Source organism: Aspergillus udagawae (assembly GCF_001078395.1).
Source record: "Aspergillus udagawae IFM 46973 DNA, scaffold_2, whole genome shotgun sequence".
NCBI lineage: Eukaryota > Fungi > Ascomycota > Eurotiomycetes > Eurotiales > Aspergillaceae > Aspergillus > Aspergillus udagawae.
The window spans coordinates 241994-263896 of NW_025091265.1; the positions used below are offsets into that span (position 1 = coordinate 241994).

The window sequence follows — 21903 nt, forward strand, 5'->3', positions numbered from 1 at the left end:
ACTAAATGACCTTTTTCTAAGATATATTAAAACTGAATTTCAAAATGAATATTTTACATGCAGATCATGCTGGGTCGTTACAGAAGAAGTCATTTATTGGTCTAAAAATCATCCCAGAATGCGCTCTTACTGTACTCTACTCCAACCCTTATTATATACATCAGTGCAACACAACAACATTATAAATTGCAAATAGGGAAAGTGTAGTTAAGGTTTTAGATGTGGTTGTTGCTGAAGTCTGACTAACTTAAAGGTCTTGGCTGCATTTTGCACCCATTAATAGCCTTTGGTAACCATCTTTTTCCTTTGAAAGTGAGTGTAAAAGGTGCGTAATAGTAATGACTATAAGAGATGGCACTCTTTGTTAGGGCTGAGGTCATTGCATCTAATGAACCGTGGTAACCGATGATCTGACGGCAACCCTAGATCTAGCCCAGTCTACTTAACCTTCTGATCGTGAGATGCCAAGAGGATCGTATGGACAACCTACCTGATCCCCAGATCCATGGTCGGCGTCGTTTATGAAAATTTGATTAGGACTTTGATCGTATCTGATCATCTCCAATTACCTATTTTTGTTAATAATTGAGCAATGAAAACATCTTTGGTAAATGCTTTCGTGGCAGTGAGACTTGAGCAAATCTAAGAATTCCGCCTCCGAGAGTTGGATACTGACGCCCCCACTATCCCTATTAATCATTATGGCGGCCCTAGAAACCAACAAAATGGAATCGCAGATCCTGGTCTATTATCCATGGTAATGTTCAGTCAAAGGCCTGATTAAAACTCACTAGCTTTTTTGTGGCAAAAGTCCTAGTTTCCCCACAGTTCGTGGAGGCCATGACGCTCCTTCCGCAGACGGAAAGGTCCAGCTAGACCCAAGGTTCAACCATTGACTTTTTAAGTATAACAATTTTAGTAAATGCTATTGGAGCTCGAATTGCCATAGCTGCTGGCATCACCCTTAGCCTCTAATGATATTCTTCCTAAGGGATTTATATTGTATTCGTTCCAATCGTGAGACCCAAAAGAGCCCCTCGTCAGTATCTATTGCCACTACCTACCTGTGCCAGGATTGGGTAAGTTGTGCGCCTGCCATTGGACGTGGTAGCCATTCCTCAGGTAGCCAGGCTTCCTCCCCGGAATCGAACACAATCCCATTTGCCATGCTCTTGACGTCTAAGACCAACTTGTCTATTTATTCTAGACCATTGTAGCCCCACCTGTCATGCCACTCAAATCCAAGATTAATTGTCCGTCTTGTCTAGACTCTCGGGGGAGGAGTATTCATGCTATGCCACTACGTCAATATGAGGCATGGCAACGTGACATCCTTGAGACCTGAAGTCTACTTAAGCAGGCAATAGGACATTCGAATTGCGCGGAGGTAAGACTTTGAAGAATTTTCATCGAAGGTTCAATTGTCGTATTGATCGCACTGAGAAGACGAAAATGCAAATCAAATCTATCCTTGCAGTCTTTGCCATGGCCAGCTTGGCCACTGCAGCTCCAGAACCCGAAGCCTTAGAAAAAAGGGCCTGTCCTTCAGGCCAGCACAGATTCTGCTGTACTAGTTTTGTCCCATTCAATTTCTTATTTGTTACAGGAGCCGGAAATGGCTGCGAGGGTATGTTGAACTACATAACCTTCAAATGAAACATTACTGACCCATTCAGCCACCCCTACTACTTCAAATGGCTGTCCACCCCAGAAAAGCCAGGTCTGCTGCGCCAATAATCTTCCTCTCCAGGTAAGACAATTCCCTTGTATGTGTGGTTTTGCATTGACGATGCTAACTATGTTAAAAGTCCAACGGAGACCTTGTCTGCACTAGATAAACACCTAGCTACAGTGCAAAAGACTCCTGGTTGCTTTGTTATAAAGGTTAGGGAAGTAGCACTTGCCAAAAGAGAAGCAAAACAACTTGGAAGTTTGGCTTCATAATGTTTCACTTTGTGGAAAAGGAATTCCTTTCAATGTTACTGTCTAGTTGAGTATCCAGAATTATGTATCATTGTTAGTTATGGAAACATGATTGAATAATTACTTCTTAGTGCCCGGGAGAGGGATCTATCCTATTTCAGATAATGCCTCTATTTTTTTGTTTTCACTTATCCAGAAGTTAAACAAAATGGTTTATTTCAAAATCTGCGGAGCTGACGAAGCATTAACCTCTCGAAGATAACTGGAGGCTTTCCTACATTAGCAGAAGGTAGCTAGTGCTGACGTCAATTCAAGTACTTGATTTAAAGGCCTGATAAAGAACAGGATTGTTGGTCATGGCATAGGCTTATACCCACACCTATAGTCAGAATGAACCGGAGAGCTTAGCCCTTATAGGTAGCTCTTAGCCCTTAGACTCAAAATGTTGAGTGTATATGTGTATACGTGTGTATACTCCGTGCGGATTATGCTGCCATTTCATACCGATCCATGGCTACCTTCGCCTAATGCGAATCCAGAGCTCCCGAAAGCGACAACCTTATATCTGGCCTGGGAAATATTCTGCAACTTTGCGTTTCTGCGAATAGCTATTCAATAACTGATACTCACCACTGACTAACAGTTTAAGGTTTATGCTCAATCAGGATGCTTGCTTTACAAGCCCAATGCTCATTTAGATGCATTCATTTCCCCTTTCGTCTCTGATCAAGCTCTCCAAGTCTTCGAAAAGCATGAGTGATCTCCACGACACTTTGGTACACATGATCTGTGAAACATCAGTAACCGACAAGATACTACAGGGATAAAGTCCAGGGTTGACGAACAGGAGCCAATCGCAAGCCAAATAAAGTTCATGAAAAAGTAGTAGAACCAGAAGTAATAGCCCTCCGGCCGACAGAACGACCCTCCATGGAAATAGAGGTCGAACAAGCTCGTGGTGTAGTAAAGGACATCTCCGTAGACCTGCCCCACTGATATAAGGAGCTGGAGGGCATGACGGACGGGGTGATTGACCGCGATGCAGTATGCGATGAAGAACGCCAGCGGTCCCCAGCAGAACTATGGGCAAATTAGTCATGAGCTGGTTGACTTCGGTAATCTCAGAACATACCGCCGTGACTGCCTCCATCGGGACAAGGAAGGCGTCTGAGGTCAAGTAACGCGAGTCAGAGAGGGAATATTCCTTCCATAGCTGGCCGAATAACTCCTGGGAGCCGGCGAGGGATTCATGGTGAACCACAAAGTATGCTTCAAAGAACAGATGAATGAATCCCGCTGTTTATTTCCATGTTCGTCAGTGCCGAGTCAATATCTATTCGATTAGGATAACTTACTTAAGCACATCCATATAAAAGACAGTTGGTCCGACCGACTGGCGGTAGGTCGCACTCGCTGAATTACAATAAAGGCTATCCCAAGTACAGCGGCCCAGAGGACGCCAAATTGAGCAATCAATGACAGGACTGAAGTTTCGTTGGCTGCATAATGCGGCAGATGAAGAGTAGGTGGGTAATAATTATGGGGTATCATTTTTGTCGTATTCGAGTCGTACATTGTCTCAAGCAAGTTCAGCAGTGTTGTAAAATGACTGGGGTAAACTGCACGTACTCCAATCGTCTCTGCAACTATCATCAAGCCAACATTGGCGGATCCTTTAAATAACAGAACTGGTTTGATAAACTTGGACCTCCATCTCAACCGCAGTCCGCGGAGCCCGAGTCTTCGGCTCGGATGTCCAACACTGCCTGATCAGACCACCCAAGCGGGAGCTAGAAGAGGCTTGGCCCGCAGGGGCTGCAAGGGGACATATTGTATCTGGTTAGTATAGTGTGCCCCTTTCCACCACCCAATGCTTAAAATGACGGATCTTGAGGGGAATGCCTTTGGACCAGTTCAATTTACTAACGCGGCTGTATTACAGCCCTGACAGCCATGAACTCGCTAGCTAATATCTCTCAAGTAACATGAAGGTCCCACAAATTCGTTTTTCCAAGGTGCTTCTCGAATCCAACCAAAATCACTAGATGCCTGTTCCAATTCTCATGGTGCTCTAGTCAGCAATATTATCCAACTGCTCGGCAGCCGGTCTGAGCACGTAAATATCCCCAGTCGGCGGCGGCGGAAGCTGAGGCACAACCGCCTTGGCTTTACTGTCTCCTGCATCAGCTGCTGCGTGTACATTATCGGTTGCCGCGTACGGCTTAAACTCCAGCTCCTCGAATTCCCATGCGCTCTTCCCTTCCACAGCTGCCTTAAACAGGGAATTCGTCGCTCCAAAAAGACTCTGTCCATCCGGCCCCTTATAACCGAACAGGTCTACGCCAACTTTCTTGGCGACAAGCGCAAAGCGCAGGTGCGCTCCAAGGTTGAAATTGGAGTAGTGCCAGCTGCGCGTCCTCGCGAGTTCCATCGGTTGGGAGCCATTAGGCCGGATCTGGACATTGATGAGAGACTTTGCCCCCTGGGAGGTCTTTTCCGAGAGCGACGTGTTCCCGGTGAAGAGAGCGAGAGCCGCAATCTGCATGTTAGCGAAAGTGCCGTGGTTATTCTCTTGGCTTGCCTCTTCCTTGCCGAAGGGCGAGTTGACTAGCCAGTCTAGAAACTGACAGTTCCAGTTCATGAACGCTCGTTGATTTGCTATTGTCCAGCCTGGGGCATGGGTCGAGGCAAGGATGGCAGCGGCATCCACAACGTTGGTGTATTCCATGCTGAAGTCGATAATGCCGATCGAGCGGCCATCATCGCGGCAAGGGATGATCTGCGCGTGGCGCAGATTAGGCGTCATGGCCGTAGCGCGGTCGATGAACCAGGTCTGCAAGATAAGCGAGGCATGCTTAGCGTATTTGGCCTGGCCGGTGTAGTACCACGCGAGGGATAGTATGTAGCTGGATCTAAACATCGAATCACGTCCACTGTGGTCGGTGTATTTGTCGACTTCGGGGTTGCGCTCGCCATCCAGGTTTACATAGGGACAGCCATCAGTGGTATTGCTGGGCCACCAGTACGGTGCTTGGGATGCGTAGTCGTGGATTGTGCCGTTTGGTGGTGGCTGCGTCTTGGAGGCCACGGTCCACGGGCCTTGGCTTAGCCAGCTATCAGCTTCAGCAGTGAGATGGCCAAGAGCGGCTGTGAGCGACGAGTCGCCAGCTCGGAGGCGCAGCTTATTCTCAACAAGGCGGGCGCCGTCAATCACAACGGTCTTTGGGATGATGTCATGACGGCCGTAGCCATTGGGAAGACTGAGGGAGCTAGAGAGTGATATGAAGAAGCTGAGACAGGAGATCTGAAATAGCTTCATCTTAAAGGATGGCAAGGAGTAGACGAGTCGATAGGTGAATCTGAAGGACGGAGGGGTCGAGCTTCATTCCCTGGGTCTTTCTGGTGAAGCTCCAGCCAATCTTGCGTCTAGAGCTCTACAGATATAGCTCAACATATCTTCCAGCTCGTAGTGTAGATGCATATGGTTGGTGGAAGAGGATAGACTGACTGACGATGGAAACGATACATTTTCCCACTACTTGAATTACGGCAAAGAACCTACAACTAGACATAAGCGTGGGGTAGACGACTCGAAGGCTGTTGCGCTCATCCTCGGTCAAGGAAGAGGAGGACAGGGAAATGGCAATTGAGGTGTCAGATCTGCATCGTTGCTTAGAGCTATTATTAGAGGCTACTGTAGCTGCCGGCATATTCGGAGAAACCGGGGAAGCGGGGGAGAAGTGCCGACCCGAAAGGGTAAGTCCTCTGCAAAACACTTGGTGGACAGGGAGCCATAGCACGGGTCAGACATGGCGCAGGAGCTATGATACCTACTGATACGACCAATCGACCCAGATGTAACGTTAGGCTTAGCTAAGTGATTCAATTGCCGCTAGTCCAAAGAACCTCTGCACCCTCGAGCCAACATTATTCTTATGCGCAGCTGGCAGAAGCTTCGTTGATTTAGATCGTCTCAGTTGGTGGAAAATATATCTTGCGAGCGAGGACATTGCAGATCATTTGGGTTACGAATGGTATCATAAAGTGATTAGATCCGTACCTTTAATTGACGTAAATGAGATAATCCGCCTGCGAGGTGTTGTCCCACCTGTCAAATGTCTCCCCTGTCGGGTTTCAGAGTTGCTGAGGAACGATGATCCCTTCCAGAATGGTGCTACGCCAGGAAAGCTTCCTTTAATTAAGGTAGTGTCATATGATGTGGAGTTGTCGACATTAGGACCCTGAAACTGCTGGGGCGAGTCTCGAGGACAGAGATACCTTAGCCTATGCATTAATATTTAAAGCCGCTATAACCCGGCTCCCAGAGGAACCCATCCAGCACCACAGTCCCCAGTCGTCTTCGTTTAATAATTCTCTGAGATCAATCCCCGCTGCTTGTCTTCTTTCAGCAATTCAAAATTAAAATCATGGCGATTAAGAACCTCATCCCAATCGCTCTCTTGGCCCTTGTCCACTTTTCACCCATGGCCATGGCACAAGGCTCAGCTTGTGCTCCTGGCGGTACTTTTGATCTATCCAAGTGGAAACTACAGCTTCCAATTGGCAAGCCTGGGTCGCCAGACGAGATCTCTGCTTCTGAGCTCAAGGGCTGCAATGGTTACAAGTCCGAATACTTCTTTACCAGCCCTGATGATGGCTCCATTGTAATGAAGGTCCCAGGCTCTCCATCAACCTCCAACTGTGTCACGACCGCAAACAGCCAACACTGCCGCACAGAACTTCGTGAGAATAGCCCGTCTAAGTGGAGTCCTTCTGCTTCGAAGAACCGGCTGTTTGGCGACTTGATCGTGAAACAAATCCAGGACGACCGAGTTGTGGTCGGCCAGATCCACATTGATGGCTCCATCTCCACGAAGCCCGTGTGCGAGCTTTACTATAGTTCCAAGGGTGATCTGACGATGGGTGTCAATCGATGCCGCACTTGCAGCCAGAAAACATTCACTGTCGGCCACGTTCCTGTAGGCCAGAGATTCACCTACGAAATCCGGTACGAGAGCGGTATTCTATCCGTTAGTCTCAATGGCCAGGCTTTCCAGAAACTCGACACGTTTGACCTGGATAACCCGGATAGTTACTTCAAGGCCGGCAACTATAACCAGGGCAATGGTCCCACGGAGGTTCACTTCTTTGCAATCCGCGTTACTCACTAGAGCGTCGATGTCGGCAATAGTTGGGCTTCTCAACTGCGACAACCGGATAGCCCGAGATACTTACTTTGCCGCCAACAGACGAAGACGGCCCTTCGTGTCATTGCCTGGAACGGATTCGGGTTACTGGAAAGCACGTCAAGATTGCTATCATGTCAAATAGCTGGTTAGCAAGGTTTTGCGTTTCTATCTAAGAGTTTTGTATTATCGGCGCTCCTCTAAACTGCAATTGAACGCGATTGCGAATGACGGAACGTACTGTAGAGACTGACACTCTGCAAAGAGAGCTTGGTGAAGCAGGAGGCGGATTAAGTATACATATGAGGACGTTACCAGCTCGCATCAAGAAGATGATACACAGATAGTCTCACAGCGAAACGAGCCGGGTCAAAACAAGGCCAGCAAAGTCAGCAAGAACAATCCACGGGACGCTCGCAGGACACCCCCGGCATTTCTCAGGCTCACTTCTGCAAGCGAGAGCTCTGGTTCATATGGAGCCGGTGTGTGACTGTCCGTCGTTCCATTCCAACAGTACCGTTGGAAGCACTGGTTGCAGGCTGTGGGCACCGTAGTATGTGTGCGCTCCATCGAGCGGCTCAGCACGGCGCAGCCAACACAGGCCGACCAATCTGGATCGCGCGTGGAGTTACCCATGGTAGCGACGTTGTAGCCGTTCAGAATGATTGCGTCTCTCACGGTATTATTGTAGCTCATATCAAATGTGGAGACGTTGGAATGCACAATATAGGGAGAGTTGGGGATGTATACAATCAGTGGGGCAGCGGACTGCGTCCCAGTGATGTTGGAAGAATTGCAGCCAAAGAAGGTCGGCCGATTGTTGAGCCCCAGGTTCAGAAACGTGTTTCTGTCGGGAACAGACGGAAACCTTGTGCCATTATTGATCTCGGCGTTAAGGCTGCGCTCATAAGTTGCCACCATTGCCGTTCCGTCCGGCCAGTTATTCGTGTCGGCGGATGAGTCCACGGCGAAGATGACATCTACGTGGCGCTCGGGTTGGATGAGCGGATGAAGGGGGAGATTTTGCAAGTCCTCGCCTCCATCAACGACAGCAAGATATCGGGATTGGGCGTAGGGGGACGATGACTTTGAGTAGAGGTAGAAGGGGTTTGTGTAATTAGAAATGTCTTTCGCCTCTTGATCGACCTCGCTAAGGATATTAGAAAGGACTTTCTTGATGGGATCCGCCAGGTCCGTCGAGTTGATGTTCAGCAAGAACTGGTTGAAGAGACTCGAGGATGTTCCCATGATATAGCCAGCATTGTCGAATCCCCGGAAGCATTTTCCCCCACGGGGCAGGATGCCATCCTCGAATCGAGTTCCTAGATACTCCAATGGGACAAAGCCGAATATGGTGGGATCGAAGGTCCCGAATTCCCATGGATTGAACTCGTAGACCGTTGCATTGCCACCCACAAGGTGCTCACCGGGATTGCGCCCATCAGCCACGAGAACTGGAAGAGGCATCTCGGCCTGTCGGAACTTGTCGGTTTTTGCGATCGAGCTCCAAGTGTAGTTGATGCCTCCTTCCGGTGCGTTGATGAGCTGGTATGACAAGGCCCGGCCCCTACGGAAGAAAGAAGACAAAAGAGAGCAATTAGCTTTGTTGAATGAAGATTGACATGGTGCCGGCTTGAAGAGGTCTGACACTTACCAGAAGTCAGTGATGGTGGTTGGATAACCAGCATCGTTCTTCTCCGCCACGGCGTGTACAATCTCTTCATAGTATCTGGCTGCAGAGGTCAGAAGGGGCCCTCCATCATCGGGCCCCTTGATGATTGAGTTACCAAACTGCCATGGGGTTCCGAGAGTATTTGTCTGCAGCGAAGAAATGGTAGTGAAATTATTGAGGTAAACCGAACCTAACAGCCACCCGCCACCGCTGAGACCGGCCAAGTATGTAGCTGACTGCAATAAGCCGCCTAATTGTCCCTTAGCAGTCGCATTCTCGGTCCGGCTGTCAAAGGCCTTGAGGGCACCAGCGCCATTCATCAGGGCACGGTAACCTCCTCCGGAGATAGCGATGCCGATGCTAGGCACGAGCGAGGCGTTACTGGAGATCTTATCAAGGTAGGACTCGGCGTCGAAATCCTTGATTTGAATATGGCCGAAGAAGTCTTTCATCGCCTTAAATGTCTTCTGTCGCCGGAGGCCGAGCCAGTTTAGCTCGCTGGGCGACAGCTTCGCGGCGCTGCGTACACTGGGAACGGGGGTTGGACATTCGACTTCAGATGGGGCATATCCGTGGGGTGCATCAGGTAGTGCACGAATATTGAGCTCAGTAGGCTGTCCTGCATCTATAACCAAGCCGCAGATCGTTAGCTATCACGTCTTCACAAGAGTAGGACCGGTTGATATGCTTACATGAAGCATGAACTGCAACGGCTGGCGAGACAAGCCACAAAAACCACTTCATCTCGAAAGAACGAGCTCGCTTTTGTCCTCTTTCACAGCTTTATCTGTAACCAAGAAGACACGCCCCTTGAAAGAGGGCCTTTTCAGTTTTATATGTCGAGAGGTTCATGTACTCTCGGTAGGCTGCAGCATTTCTCACGTTGACTTTTAACGATACAGCTTCCGATTAAACAGAATAGTGCTATCCCAATGCAGTCATGCTCCGATGTTACTGCAGTGCATATGTGGCTCAAGCGTCAGGAAATCGGTTTGGTATACTTCCATAATTGCCTTAGAGTAGACTAGATGTTTGAAGGACCTATGCATCTTAGTTGCTCCCAATTCGTACGCCGACCCATTGAAGCTTCAATAGGATATCGAAGCTGCTTCGGACATCTCCGTCTAGAAATAATGCATATATATGCTTAAATGACGGATCCATGGACCTATTCTGCCAATAGAATAGCGAGAAAAGGAAAAGGGACGGCTGCAGGCAGCAGAATAACCATCTGGAAGAGGACAGTGGACTTAGGGCTTGCAAACCCTTCATGTCGTTGAAACATTGCACGTGCATTTCCCAACTGTTTATGGCCAGACAAGATCGGAATGCTAAGGAAATCAGGGAGTTTGCAGCTAGGCCATGGCTTGTTGCCACAGTTTTACGATGCAAAAAGCGGCTGTGGAGCTCTGTCGCCTCCTAGTCCAACGCCAGCAATAATTGTAGGCATAATTTGGATGGAATACATTGCATTGCCTGAGCTCGAGCCGAAGTATATCTAGGGCGCGTAAACTAGGAGTAGTCACTGCCTCTTCCTACCTCTGAACGATGTTATGTGACACTGAGATGTACCTCCCAGCACATTCACCTAGCACACTCGCCAAACAGAGCCTGGATTACGTTCAGAGATGTGGACATCTGAAGAGAGATGCTCTAATTCTTCGCCTTTTAGTGAGAGATGCGAACGATCCAAGTGACATCAAAGAGAGGACTAGTGAATAAGTCAACAATCTAGCATCTTGCTGTTTACCCTCGAGCGCCTTGAGCAAGAGCTGATTTTGGCTGCGCAAGTCAGCCAGAAGTTTGGCCGTGTTGCTCTCTTTCTCAAGACTTAGTAACTTAGGAAAGCTTGGATAAATCACTTAACTGATCATTCCGGCACTCTGATAGCACCTACCGTGACTGGAATATGCCCTTGCATATTTCAATGCAGCAGCCACCCACTGCGCTACGCCGGGACAGTATGGCCAGGCAATGATAATAGCTTTGATATTTACATGTCGGCTGAAGAGGATCATCATCACCGAGACGACACGTAGGGATGCGGGTTGGCTGCCATCCCTTCTGTATCTTGGACTGGCCATTCAGAATTCCAGTGGTCTGGACCAACCGCTTTGGAGACTTGTGGCAACAAGAAGATGGAGGGACAGACTGAATCTCACGTGGTAATCCTTAAGGTGATAATCTACATAAGAAGGATTTGTCAAGAGGTGTCTTTGATTTTGCGTTATAATGCATTACACTCTTTACACCCACGACACTTCCCTAAGAAACGTCATAGGTTTATTTATGGATAAGGGTGTATATTATAAAGCGATTCCTGCTTTCGTGCAACCCAGGCATATCTGGATTACTAATTCCTCACTAAATTAGCGGCATCAAATAGATCAGGAGGCTAAGAACCTGCAGATAGAGGCCAAGAAAATATCTCTTGCCTCCCTGCCGTGGCCCTGAATCATGAATTCTCTATTATGGAACCTGATATGTGGACCCTATACCCGCTAGTATTGGAGTTGACATTGCAGTTAAGCTAATGAGTTTTAGCGGTGGGGAACGGCTGGACTTATCTAATATCATAAACTACACTGTTCTAGGCAACAGCCCTCTGATAGATAGCCCTGCGCGCTGTGGTATAGGTATTGCGACTCGTCTACTAGTGTGTCTTCTTCAACAAATATAGAGGTTGAAAAGTGATGTCTCACAGCTAATACTTGCCAAATCCTATATACTTTTTTCTTTCTTTGAATATTAGGCTAAGCTACACAAGATTGATAAGGATCTGAAGAGATTTAATCCTAACCTGCTTGGTGAGGCTAGCTGAACTGGGAGGTCGAAGCAGAGTTCTCGACTCCACATATCAGCTCCGTTTATCTAGGCAAAAGTCATGGCCGCATGAGTGGAGAAACCCCACATTCAGGGGACCGGGTCGGTCAGGGACCGCAGAGTCGACAAAACTACATAGTTAACTAAATCGCATTAAAAGCTTTCATTAAGTGACTCTGGACCTAGAGGATGGCCTGCCATAAGCTTATACGCTTACTGTCATTGCTCACGAACAAAACAATTAGGCCGAAAATGGCTGATAATCTGTTGAAATAGGTCTTTCAGTTGGTTGAAACAGGCCCACTTAGCACCTGCGCTATCCATGTTATCATGCTGCCTATGGCCATGTTTTAGACTAGCTGAAAATCTATTTCTCCTTAAAAATTCAAGTAATTCGTGCTTGGCGACCTTTCCTTCAGCTTAGCATTTCCAAGCCACCACACATCTCGCAGTCTCTTTACTCGGTCTTAATGGACCTGGGGTTCTGTTGACACAGGGGAAAAAAAGGTTGATTATCTTTGATCCTGCAGATCTCAATGGATTCTAACGGTCTTCTGTATACCCTAGTAATGAACCCGGACTTGTGATTTTTCACTTATGCTAGACCCTCTCTTGACGGTAGCGATGCGGCAGGAGGCATGGAAGAGATGTCAACGGAAACAAGGCAGGCTACTAATCACGAGGGCGATTGAGAAATCCATCTCTTTAAGGTGACAATATGGCCGCAAAAGACAGCACCCGTAGGTCTGCAGAGAGCCAGAAACAGGACCAGAATGACTGCACTGCAGCTGAAGACCGAGGCTGGATGCCCTCATCGTTGCAAGCTCCCTTCCTCTGCTCGCTGGCTGTGCTTTTCGTCCTCCTGTCAATTGTCCTTGAATGCATTCGCCAATATTCGGACCGCAACCAGGGCCTCATCATCTTCAAAACGACTGCTGAACTGCCAAAGAGCGTCTCGGTGGCTTATATCTACATACCGACGGCTGTAGCAGTGCTGGCCGTGACGCTGTGGAACTTTAGCGCCTCCGACGTTGTGCGACTAGAGCCATATTTCCAGTTAGCCAAACCTGAAGGCGTTGCTGCAGCAGTGCTCTTCACCAGCTACAGCTTCTACCACGGCCCCATGGCCCCCCTGATGGCGGCTCGCAATCGCCACTGGCTTGTATTCTTCACCTCTGGTCTGTCGATCCTCCTGCGGATCTTTCTTCCCTCTCTTCTCTCCGGCCTGTTGGTTCTAACAGAAGTGACCACCACCGAGTCGAAATCGGTTCGGACCTGGCCTGATCTGCTTGACGTGGATACCCAGAAAGCCTGGTTATCCAGCGAGACCTATGAATATCACGCAAATGCCTCCGTGAAGATGACTGTTGACGACGTTTTCCTACTCCGATCGTCTGACTATGCCACGGCCGCTGTGTCAATGCCCCTCGACGAGAACGACACGTCATTGCTGTCGCTCAATCAAACCGTGTATTGGGCCGAGCTCACCTGCCAGGAGGTGAACCTGACGGGCCTTGAACCCCCAGGTCGTGATGTTTACTGGAACATAAGCGGGATGAAGTTCCCGTCGTTGGGCGACGGCAATGCAGCATCCACATGCTACTGTGACGTTTCCCTCGGCAACATCACCGCAAACCGGGGCGCTTCTTCTCAGGTGCGGTACTGGGAGCCTGTCCATTCCGAGACTCGATTCCACGCCCCATCCGCTTTTCGTACGCGCGGTTGCCAATCAGTCGCCCTGTTTGGGATCCTCATTGATCTAGATATGGATGTGCAAGGCATGTCTAACTCTGTGACCTCCAATGCCACTGCATTTGCGTGCACCGCTTCTTACATGTCTGCTGAGGCTGAGCTCTTCATCAGCGTCAATGGCTCTATAACTAATGCGAAGGTTCACCCCTCCACCGAGCGCAGTCTGACAGGGACGGTTTTTGCCCATGAAGAGTTTCAGGACCTTCTCTTTTCTGAATATCACTCGACCCCCCTTGCAAAACTTCGGACCCCGAATGTCGTAGCGGCGGATGGTATAGACCTGGGACCAGTAGCGTCGAACTCTACAGCCCGGATCGACGTCGCCCAATACCAGGATGCGATCATTCATTCTTGGAAACAGAAATTCATCACCACAATGAGCAAATTTTTCAACCCAACTGCAACCCCGACGAAGGTGGATGCAAGGCAGGTTACACTCGTTGTGGCTCTTGCCGTCATCTCCAGAACTGCTATCATGGCTGAGACCATCCTCCTTGCGGCAGTTGCGCTGCTGTTGTTTCTGGCAGCACTCTATCCGCGGCGTATGAACTTCCTCAGAGGTGATCCAGGGTCGATAGCCGCACAATGCGGGATTATCGCTGACCTCTTCCCGCCTGATACAGTGCTCGCTCGGTCTGACGCGCAGTTTCATAGCGCCACGACAAGGAAGCTCCGCCTGTGGTCCAAGGGTTTCCGTTGCGAGTGGACGGGCGCGCCGCCCGAGAGAAAGATCAATATCGTTCCCTTGAATCGACATCTCGGTTCAGAATGTTTGGCCCTCCCAGCAACCCGAAGAGGACGAGACCCCAGGCCGCATTTCTTAGTTCCGATCTGGTTCCTGGTTGAGTGTGTGTTGCTCATTGGAATCTTGGTAACCTTTGGCTTCGCGCTCAGCTCTCTTCGATTGAAGGATATCAACGACGACTTCTCGCCACGGGATGTCGCCTTCACCATTTTTTTGCTCTTTGCTCCAACGGTTATTTCCTCTATGATTAGCGCGCTGCTCGCATCCATCCTCCGCCACCTTAGCGTATTGGAACCATGGGTGCGCCTGCAAAGGGGCATGGCTTCTGCAACGGACTCACTAGCACTGAACTATGGCTCGCAGACTCCAATCGCCGTCCTGCGAAAGAGCGGTCGCGGTGCACCTCTGCTTCTGACTATTCTTTCTGTTACCTGTGTCCTGGACCTATTGCTAAACGTCGTGAGCGGTGGGGTTTTCGAACCACGGCTGAAGCAGTACAGGACGCCGGCCTCCGGACTTCTCTCTGCCCAGTATAATGATACCGTCTTCCACGCGCCATCCTTCGAGGTGGAATTTGACGGTTACAGTTTGGTTTTAAGCAGCCTGACCACTGGCACTCCCCTACTGCCTTGGACCACCCCAGACTATTCCTTCCTCCCGCTTATGGTCAATGAATCGGACTATGATTCGATCGGAGGCGTCAGTTACAGTGCCGTCACGCTCGGCGTCGGAGCTAATCTTGAATGTCACCAAATTCCGATCAACAGTTCATGGACTGACAGCAAGACTAATAAGGTGTTTTGGAACCATACAACCTCATCAGGCGACAACTGCACGGCAGAAGTCGACAACAGGGAGGCGGACGGTGGTTTGATCCGGAGATCCATTGAATTTCTTCTACCTAGTGGTGACTCTCCGGCGTCTCCTTGCCAGACGTCAATCTTCATCCTGGCCCGGTGGGCAACAAGGAATTCCGCCCCAGTGAACAGCCAGAACTCGCTGGCGCTGTACTGCACACCGTCCATCCAGATCAATGAATTTGAAGTCCTGTTTGATGACCAAGGAACAATCGCTTCCTACAAGCCTGCAGCTGCTACGACGGACGCACGCGGGCAGATGCTGCGCAACGCGTCGGAAAGCCTGGGACATTTCAACCAGGCATTAGCCAGCATCGGACAGAAGTTTCCTGCACACCGCGACTCGTCCTTCTACCAGTATGACTGGCCGGGGCTCCTGACGGCCTTTGCATACGAGCCATTGGACCCAACCTTGGACTCCTTCCAGCCGAAGTTCCTCATCCGTGCCGTCCAGTCCACCTACAAAGCAATCTTCAGTAGCTACCTCACGCTCGCCCGGGACATATACTTCGACCATTGCCGGTCCCCTGATACCCCCGCGGTGGATGGAACCATCATCACGACGCTCTGGAGCATGATGCCCTCAACCCCCTCGATGGTCATTATCCTCGTCCTCCTGTCCATTGATATCTCGGTGCTGGTCCTCGTATTCGCCCTCCGTCATAATCATTTCGATGGGCCCCGTATTCCGAAATCAGTTGGGTCACTGATTCCGTGGGTCGCACGGAGCAGGATTGCGCCTGACTTCCGGGGAACGTCGCGGATGACGGACAGCGAGCGGCGGGATTATCTCGAGCGAAGGAGCCACAAATATGCTTTTGGTCTGTCTTTATGCCCGGATGGTGAAGAACGGTGGCAGCTCGATTACGATAGCCGCTACTTGAAGGAAAAGGACCATGAGCTAGACGAGATACGTGGGATGGTGAGATAGTATCATGTCGTTGTCAGAGCGGGGATCCTACCTAGATGAAGATGGCTTTGTTGTCCTCTACTATGCTACACTCTCAAAACGGGGGCTGAGCAGGGCATCTTGGAAGTCATTGATATTAATACTAATAAAGGTTTATATAATGTTTCGGATTTGCTCCGCTCACATATCTTAAGCTATGATTAGCTAACGGATAGCTGCGTTTGTGGGTGATATCTTTAACATAATGGCAAGCCAATGTCGGTTTTGCAAAGATATAAGGCCGAAATTGGACTTAAAGTATCATGTTGCCTACGGGCTGTCATTCTTCTTTGGTGGTACGCAACTAGCCCAGACCAGCTAGGGGAAATGTATGTGTAAAAACTAAGTAGATATTATATTGTAGATAAGAGTATGTTGAAAAAAAGACTTTTTTATGTCCAACTTTAATTCAAAGGAAAAAAGAAAGAAAGGAGATGAAGACAAGTTACTCAAAGCAGCTTTTAGGGGTTGGGCCAGAATATTATACGATCGCCCCTTTTCAGGTATTTGAACCATTGGATTTTGTTGATTGTTGTTAGTTCAACCACACTGAACAAAAGTTCCAAAAACTTGAGTGGGATTGCAGCAGACAGCGATAGGAGGCCTGTGGCCAGTACCACAAGTTGCAGTAGTGGCTAAATTTGTTAGCAACTTTTAAGCCAGAACCTATGCAGTTCTTTTTGCTACTTACGTGCACAGCCAGTAAAAAATGTACTGCTCAAATATTGAAATTTATCCGCACAGCAATATTGATGTGGGCATTGGCCGCTTGTTTGTCTCTTTTCAAAATCCTCCGCAGGAGCTGCTGTAGCCACACTGGCCAATGCAAATAGAGTTAAGATAGTCTTATAATGCATTGTGTATTTAATATTGGATATGGCGTAAGAGAAAAAGGAGAATTGAAGGTGACACCGATAGTGTCTCGATATGTAGTGGGTTAATGGCGCCGGATGAAGTGTGTCAGTTGTGAATGATTGACAGTCTAAATATTCAGGATTCGACTATATTCCTCGCCACATTTCGGGGTCACAGGCCAAAACACGACACTTCCTGATGCTCGAGACTCCTGATGATCGAGCTAGGTCCATAGTTCTGGGGAACATAAAGTGATTTCAAGCTTCACAGTCAATCCAAGGTTAGCCCAAGGACTTAATTTAACGGAGCCGCCCAACGATCGTATCCTTTGTGGAGTCTAGATCGAGCTCTTAATTTTAACTCCCAGAATGACCTCAGAACCGGAATCGACCAACTGTGTCTCATGACATTGATGAGTAATTTGTGGCTAATGCAAATCAGGTTAGCTTTGCCGTTTTCATCCAATTGCCTTTGCGATGAATGATAATCCATCTTGGTGTCCGCCAAAACTGTTCCAAAGCGGAATAATCCATGAAGGCATCAGCTCCACAATTGCCTGACTGTATGGTTCGCACGCACAACGCACCGAGCCTGTGTTTTACTGATTCTGGTTTACGTCCTCGAGATCTAGATCTGGCTGTCTAAAACAAACTTCGACTCGATCTTAGAGTCAACGAGGTTTGGACGCGATCGTTGGGCGGCCCCGTCATATCATGTTTCAATATCAACCACGGATTCACTGTTGTCTTCAACTTCAACTTGAGTTCAACGAGAACTAGACTGATTATCAAAAAGGGTTGTGATTTTGGCCTGTGGTCCCGAAATATGTGTGCATTTGCCAGCATGGCTATAAGCCTATAACAGCCCCTGGGGAGGGTTTTGAAAATAAACGGAATCCTCCCGGCCGACGATGTTCCTATCTCCTTTGCTATGCATCCGGACCTTTGGGTCGTGGTGGTTGTTGGTGGTGATGATGATGATGATGATGGTGGTGGGGGTGACACTAACTATAACATAGAGTAAGGTGATATAATATGATAACAGGGGAGGGAAAGAAGTAATTATATCTTCTGAGTTACTCTATATAAAGTTAATCTAGGTATATACTAAGCTACTAAGCTACTAAGCTACTAAGCCAGAATGTAGGTAAGTAGCAAGGAAAACCAAATAACACCCCAAACAACTAATCGTAGGTGGAGAAAATCAGTTGCAGTGCAGCCATTCATGGACTAGGGACTGGGTATTCCGCACATCCAGTCATTCGCAGCCATGGGTTGGCATCAGTGAGCTCAGTAGCCTCGATGATCTGCTGGGCCTTCACCTAAGCCTAGGCCTGCTCCCATGCCTGGATCACTGCATTGACTATAGTCTGGATGTGGTGGGTGGGTGCTATCCGGGGTTACTCCTCCGGCTGCTTGTTGGCGCATGGCACCCAGATATAATGGTACCCTTTTCAGGATAGGAAAAACTGTTGGCAGCTAACCACCAGGCAGATCCAAACACCACTGATACCAAGAGGTGAGGACCTATAAACTGGCTGGTGGAACGCCGTTACGACTTAAAATCTCTTGTGGAAGCTGCTTCTGAAGGCAGGAACTAATCCAAATAAAAAGGATAAGTATGGCCGCACACCCTTAATGGATGCCACAGTCCTTGGACTGGGAAATTTTGCGATAGCACTACTTAAGGCTCCAGATTTTAACCAAGATGTAACTAATATCTTCAGTCATATAGCACTTATGGAAGCCACTGCAAGAAATAAACCTCACATTGCAAAGCTTTTATCACAAGACTGCGGGGAAGATCTTGCCTGGTATGCTTGCGATAGTGATGGATCTGAAGCTTGTGGCAACCTAAACTGTGATATATGTATCTATACAGACTTGATTTTCTAGAATCAATGTGACTTTCCCTCTTTGGATGAGGCTGCTTTAATGAGGGCGCTCAGGGGGTTGCTCACTGAGTATTTCTCATCACCGGTTAAGGCTCAGCGAGTGCTCAGTGAGCGCTCAGATCCTACTCAGTGCAGGATCAGTGATTGGTCATGTGCGCTGTGAGCTGCTCATCCCTCAATATTCTATACCATTAGCCTGACATCAATGCCAAATTGACTGTCTCTGCAATACCCATCTCCGCTAAAATGCTCGTTGTTTATGACGCAACCATAATTGTGATGGGGTGTTGGAAGTCATTTCAGTGGTGAAATTCACTAAGAATAAACATTATTGATCATAATAGCTCTGGTAAAGTTATAAAAGGGATGTCTCTAATCCGTTTCCAAGCTGACCAAGCAACCCAATATCTCGTTCCTTTTCTCTTTCCAACTTGTCCCGTGCATATACAAATACCTGCTCTCTTATTCTTCATGTATTTTTCTCTTCGCTGACTATGGGCAGTAGCTCCTTTTGGTGCAGTGAAGATGCCCGGAAGAAGCGTCGTCTTGCTTCTGGATATATTTCAAGAGCCCACCAGGAAGAAGACTCTATCAGGGGTAAAAACAACCGCCTTGATGAAACCAAGGACCTACAGCGCCAGTGCGTCACACTATACACGCAGTAAGTGACCCCCCAGCAAATTGGAAACTAGGCCTGTTCTAACCACGTTCATCAGGGCTTGCAAGTCTGGTATCGCAAGGCTCCTGCAGCAGCATGTAGTAGCGGTGGAACTACTGCCAATCCGGCCAGCCAGCTTCAACTTGAATACACACCGGCACAAGTCTTGCAGGAAAAGGTGTTCTTCTCTGCTCTTCTCACTGTGGCGGCCGACGTGTCTGTCACTGTCGGTGGTGCTACAGTGCCTGCTACGTGGACCAAGACCCCCGAAAATGACATTGGTATTCACCATGGCGAAGCCTCATTCAGCGGCCATTCTGGCGATGTTGTTGTGACCATCCACCGTGGGGGAACTGTCATTGCAAAGGTCACCGGCGCCAGCATCTCGGATTCCTGCACCAATGGCATTCAGAATTACAACGCGTGGGTGGGAAGTGCTTCCAGCTCTGCCGCCGTCTCCGCGTCGCCCGGACTCAAGCTTGATGATGTGGTCTGCGTCAATGGTACCAGCGTGAACGACTTTGTCGGATTGTGTGAATTTGCCTGTCATTATGGATACTGCCCCTATTCCGCGTGTACTTGTGAGTCTCTGGGTGCCGAGAGGAAGAAGTCAGGATATCCGATTGCAGGAGAGGATGCTACATACAGCGGCCTGTGCAGTTTCAGTTGCAACTATGGCTACTGTCCTGAGAATGCTTGTGGCACCGAGGAGGTGGAACTGACCGTGCCCATTGTGTCTGGCTTTGCTGCCCCGGCCTGTGTTGCGGGTACTGATGATGGAGACCTGGCAGGACTGTGCTCGTATGCTTGCAATTTTGTTACTGTCCTATCAACTCCTGCACCTGTACCACAAGGGGCGCTTGAATGTACCCAAAGCGCCTACTGCTGGACTGAGTGGTAAGGCTAAAGGCAAGGATCCCTTGGTAAACGACGGACTCTGCGACTTTGTCTGTAGCCGCAGATACTATTGCCCCGATTCCTGCGTCTCGAAGGACAGCAGTGATGACGGCAACGATGGAAGCAGCGGCGATGGCAGCCATGGCGGCGGCTCCGGCGATGTTGCCTATGTTGGACCCTCGTTGTGGACCGACGATGATCACGATGCCCTCTGCGAGCCTCCTTGCACTCTGACCCTTCTTAAATATCCTTTGTCTCCTACCTCAACCGTGACCTGGGGCCCTGTCACCGTCCCCCTGATCTCCCCAGGCGACAATGACGCCGTCGTCACCACGTCTACCGTCGTCACGCCCAAGCCCTTCCCTCTCGGTTACATTCCGTTCTATCCAGTCTATGTCCCTCCAAATGCAGAGAACATGACCCTCTACCCTACCCAGGCTATCATGCCACATCACTCCCCATCAACCTTCACCCCGGTGTTGAACTAATGCCCACAGACTCTTCCTTCACCTGGACTACCGGTCCCTCGCCGAGCATTACCGTCGGACCAGGTGCGACTTTCACCTCCTCGACCACAGGCGTGGTCATCGTGACATTCCACTCGTCTTCGCACAGCGTCGACGTTCAGCCCACCTCCACCGGAACCATCATCCAGCCCAAACCCCCAATCCCCAAGATAACCGTCAAGCCAGGCAAACCCCACGACTCTCCCCCGGGGTTGGGTCGCGGGCCAGGCAGCACCAAGCCTGGCTGAAATCAACCACTGTGCCATACTAGGAACCTGCCCCGGATCGTCTGGCGGAAGCTCAGGTGGCGGTGGCAGCCACGGACACGGCAACGACGATGATGATGACGAGGAGCCCAACTCGTGCTGCACCACTCAGACGGCCTCTATCTGCACAGAGGTCATCAGCAGCTACACGCCGGCCGGCGCAGCCACAATGACTACCACCACGAAGAGCTACTGCGAAGCAACCGCCAGCTGCTCACCCACTGGATCCACGGAGACCATCACCAGGACATCCGAAGAGATCCACCCGATGACCGTGACTGCCGTCGATGTCTTCGCCACGGCGGAACCAGACTCCGGGCTGAAGTCCATCGCCAGTAGCATCTCCAGCAGGCAGAAAGCCGACTTCGCCACCGAATGGGCCACCAAGACTACATCCAGCGACAGCCGTCCCGCCCCTACCAGCGGGTCCAACCCAGGCAAGGTCGAAATCACCTACTACAAAGACGACGGTAAGAAGTCCGGTGAGACGTGTGGAATATTTCCCAGTTTCCCCTGCCTGAGGGCATCTGTATTGGATGCCCGGAGGTGTCGAGTGTAGCGCCCGATGCGGTGATTACAGACGGTGCTTATAACGGGATGAAGGACGGGATGTCGTTCACGATATTCGGTACCAAGTGTATCTATAAGGATACCTCGGGGGGCTTTGCTCTTGTAGGCAAGAAAATGGGAGAGTTACATTGTAATAAGTATTCGCAATGCTGATTGCACAAAGGGCAGTGGGGGAGGGACTTGCGCAAAGGGAAATCAGCACTGGAATCCCTTGGTGATTTGTAAGTGGTAGAGATTGATAGATTGTATATAGCAGTAATTCTCCACTGCGTGGTTTTCATACCGTTTACATTAACATCCCACGGAATTTATGTCCTGAATTGTTAGACAAGTATACCTGCATGTGATGC

The 21903-nt window shown here is 49.3% G+C and overlaps 6 protein-coding genes across 6 annotated transcripts; 3 read left to right on the plus strand and 3 right to left on the minus strand.

Annotated features, from left to right (window-relative positions):
• Positions 1-2627: 2627 nt before the first annotated feature.
• On the minus strand, positions 2628-3498 carry Aud_002401 (EXPERA domain-containing protein; the record flags this gene model as incomplete). The annotated part of the gene is made up of 4 exons (XM_043287370.1): positions 2628-2710; positions 2769-3003; positions 3056-3219; positions 3279-3498. The coding sequence occupies 4 exons, from the start codon at positions 3496-3498 to the stop codon at positions 2628-2630; spliced, it is 702 nt and encodes a 233-aa protein (XP_043143305.1).
• A 496-nt stretch (positions 3499-3994) lies between these two features.
• Positions 3995-5242, minus strand: Aud_002402 (alginate lyase family protein; the record flags this gene model as incomplete). The annotated part of the gene is made up of 1 exon (XM_043287371.1): positions 3995-5242. The coding sequence occupies one exon, from the start codon at positions 5240-5242 to the stop codon at positions 3995-3997; it is 1248 nt and encodes a 415-aa protein (XP_043143306.1).
• Positions 5243-6350: 1108 nt separating this feature from the next.
• Positions 6351-7094, plus strand: Aud_002403 (polysaccharide lyase family 7 protein; the record flags this gene model as incomplete). Its single annotated transcript, XM_043287372.1, has 1 exon — positions 6351-7094. The coding sequence occupies one exon, from the start codon at positions 6351-6353 to the stop codon at positions 7092-7094; it is 744 nt and encodes a 247-aa protein (XP_043143307.1).
• Positions 7095-7478: 384 nt separating this feature from the next.
• On the minus strand, positions 7479-9525 carry Aud_002404 (lysophospholipase 1; the record flags this gene model as incomplete). The annotated part of the gene is made up of 3 exons (XM_043287373.1): positions 7479-8676; positions 8764-9406; positions 9474-9525. The coding sequence occupies 3 exons, from the start codon at positions 9523-9525 to the stop codon at positions 7479-7481; spliced, it is 1893 nt and encodes a 630-aa protein (XP_043143308.1).
• A 2797-nt stretch (positions 9526-12322) lies between these two features.
• Aud_002405 (DUF3433 domain-containing protein) lies at positions 12323-15889 on the plus strand (the record flags this gene model as incomplete). Its single annotated transcript, XM_043287374.1, has 1 exon — positions 12323-15889. The coding sequence occupies one exon, from the start codon at positions 12323-12325 to the stop codon at positions 15887-15889; it is 3567 nt and encodes a 1188-aa protein (XP_043143309.1).
• Positions 15890-19181: 3292 nt separating this feature from the next.
• Positions 19182-21778, plus strand: Aud_002406 (uncharacterized protein; the record flags this gene model as incomplete). Its single annotated transcript, XM_043287375.1, has 7 exons — positions 19182-19317; positions 19383-20211; positions 20270-20580; positions 20649-20933; positions 20989-21453; positions 21543-21655; positions 21722-21778. The coding sequence occupies 7 exons, from the start codon at positions 19182-19184 to the stop codon at positions 21776-21778; spliced, it is 2196 nt and encodes a 731-aa protein (XP_043143310.1).
• Between the last annotated feature and the right edge of the window lie 125 nt (positions 21779-21903).